Source organism: Charadrius vociferus, unplaced genomic scaffold, assembly GCF_000708025.1.
Source record: "Charadrius vociferus isolate BGI_N301 unplaced genomic scaffold, ASM70802v2 scaffold776, whole genome shotgun sequence".
In the NCBI taxonomy this organism is placed as follows: domain Eukaryota; kingdom Metazoa; phylum Chordata; class Aves; order Charadriiformes; family Charadriidae; genus Charadrius; species Charadrius vociferus.
The window spans coordinates 1,316,022-1,318,624 of NW_009648775.1; the positions used below are offsets into that span (position 1 = coordinate 1,316,022).

The following is a 2,603-nucleotide window of genomic DNA, read 5'->3' on the forward strand; positions in this document are numbered from 1 at the left end:
GAAGGTGGAAAAACACACGGTGTGGTTGTCGGTTTGGGATGGGAGCCATCGGGAGCTCAGCCGCTGAGGCGGGCAGGGAACCCACCGCAGGGGTCCCACTCCTCCGCAGCCAACAGCTCTGCCTTTCATCTCTCGTTGTTTCTGATAAGAAAATAAATAAATACCTTTTTTTTTTTTTTTATTATTATTCCCCCCCCCTTCGTAAGGAAACAGGTACAGCAAGGGAATTTGAAGTTACAAATCCCTCTGTCACTGAACCGAGACCGCCGGCTTCAGTGAACGCTCCTGAAAAAGCCTCCTGGCTTTTACAGCCAGTCAATAACCGAGAGCAGCCACAACCTGCCGCGGCACTTGACACTGCTAAAATGCGTTCGGGGACTTGGGGAAAGGCAACGGGAAAAGGCAACCTATCATTGCTAATAAACAGCCAGAAGGCGAGAGAGCTGGTACCAAAAAAAAAAAAAAAAAACCCAAACAACTAACAACATATTTGCAAAGGATGAAGGACCACAGGGAGCTGCTTCGGCTTCGGAGTGATGGTCTACATCTCAGGGAGTTGCCGAGGAAGATCGGGAGGGCAACACTGCGCACGTGGCCCCTTGCGGAAACAGATATCAGAAATGAAGCTGTTCCAGCCGCACGGTGGGACTTCGCCCTCCTCAAGAGGCCATGGGGCCAACAACCATATGTCCTCACCCTCGTTATACATGGAATAATTAGCTGGATCTAGAAAGAGCGGAGGGGATGAACAGGCAGCTCCACTGTTGCATTTCAACACGGGATGGCCATTCCTGAAACATTTCCCCCCTTCCCAGAAGACGGGAGCACCCAAGGCAGGTTCCACTGCCCTCGCACAGATGTGCCCTTGGCTTTGGCTGGAGCTGGACTGGGGGGTTCCCCTCTCCCCTCCCCAAAGCCAGAGTCTGACTGCCAAAAGCACAGAAAGTTTGGAAACTCATTTCTCCTGGGAAGCACGGTACTCTGCCGGTCTGACCTTCCTTCTCCCTCTCCGGCAGTTAATCGATAGCAGATTTCAAGGGGAGAGGTCCAGAGCAGAATAGCAAGAACAGACAATACCAGGAATTTCATTTGGCAGATGGGGAAACTGAGGCACGGGATTTCATTTTAAGCTTACAATAAATTAGATTGACAACACAGAACAGAAACAAATCCCAGCCCATCCGTGATCCACTACATCGCATAGCTCAACTTTCCGGGACACATCACTCCTGCTGCCTCCCCAGTTTCCCACGCTTCCATCTTTTTCCCTGTCTTCCACCACCTATTCCCAATTTTTCATTCCTTCTGCCTTCCTCTCGTCAACTGCTTCCCCCTTTGGTTTTTTTTGCACCCCTTCCTCTCCATCTCCATCCTGCCGTGTCACACAGCAGCCGTTTCCGGAGAGGTGCCCACCAACACCTAAACCAGCCGCCTTGGGTAGCCAAAACCAGCACATTTCACCAAATGTAAAAAATGTATTTAGGGACCTACCAGTCCACCTGGACTTCTATATCTCTTGTCTCTACCTTGGAGGGTGCATCTCCATCGCTGTCCTTACTGCCGCTCTTCAGGAGATCCAGGACGGGCTCGATTTCTTTGAGCAGCTCATTGTCTTCCACACCACCGTTGAGGCAAGGGTGACCACAAGCACCCTCCTTCCCCTTCCCGGTGTTCTGCCCTTTGCTGCCGGTAACGACGCCGTTAACGTGGACCATCGGCTCTACCTCCCGCCCGATCTCTCTTGTCCACAGAGAGCCCATGGTGCGGTCGGCTGCTGGCAGTGGCTGCTCTTTGCTGTGCAGGCTTGGGTTGGACAAGTCAACCGCCTTTGGAGTCGGGCAGAGGGGTCGGGTGACACGGATGGTTTTTGGTGTCCCGTCACCTGCAAAAGTGGTCTCCAGGTGAGTGGTGAAGCCCTCGGGGCCCCGCAGGATGAGGACCACGTAGGTCTCGGAGGCGATGCTTCTCAGTATCTCCAGCGCAGTCTCATAGCTCATGTCCACCAGGGGCTTGCCATTGACGGCTAAAATGATGTCCCCAGCCTGGATGAGGCCACTCTGCTCTGCAGCCCCTCCCCGGATCAGGTCTGAGATGATGACGGGTGGCTTGCTGACGCGCTCCTTCACCAGAAAGCCGAGGCCGCCCACCTTGCGCTTGAAGAGCCTCACTGAGATGACGTTGGGCTGTATCTGCTGCACGCTGAACACATTCTCTTCCATGGCAGCCCCCCCCCTCTTCGAGCCTGCAGACCAGGACCTCGACACCCCGCTGAGCGCAGAGAAATTCACTGCTCGAGATGCTTACCCACGCCGGGGCGGGGAAGGGGCAACTTTTTGGCTTTTAAGCGAGTGGCCTCACTGCAAAACTCCTCTGGGCTTCGGCTGCAGGGTGGCTTTCTGCAGCATACTCGCTGCCTCCTCGCTCCCGAAGCGGCGTGCAGGGGGAAAGCAGGGTGTATCACCGGTGGAAAGCCAGGCTAGGGGCAGGGCAGGCAGGGCAGGCAGGGCAGGCAGGGCAGGGCATCGCACGGCCAAACCGGGGCTGGAGGGGACAACATGCCAGCTTCCAGTCAGCCTCTGGGCCCGCGCCGGGGAGAGGAGGGG

At 55.4% G+C, this 2,603-nt stretch overlaps 1 protein-coding gene across 1 annotated transcript in view; it reads right to left on the reverse strand.

The window, feature by feature from the left end:
• NOS1 (nitric oxide synthase 1 (neuronal)) overlaps positions 1-2,219 on the reverse strand; it is a 38,401-nt gene extending 36,182 nt beyond the window's left edge. Inside the window, exon 1 of the mRNA XM_009886739.1 lies at positions 1,492-2,219. Coding sequence (XP_009885041.1) covers positions 1,492-2,219 — 728 coding nt within the window. The remainder of the gene's footprint in view (positions 1-1,491) is intronic.
• Between the last annotated feature and the right edge of the window lie 384 nt (positions 2,220-2,603).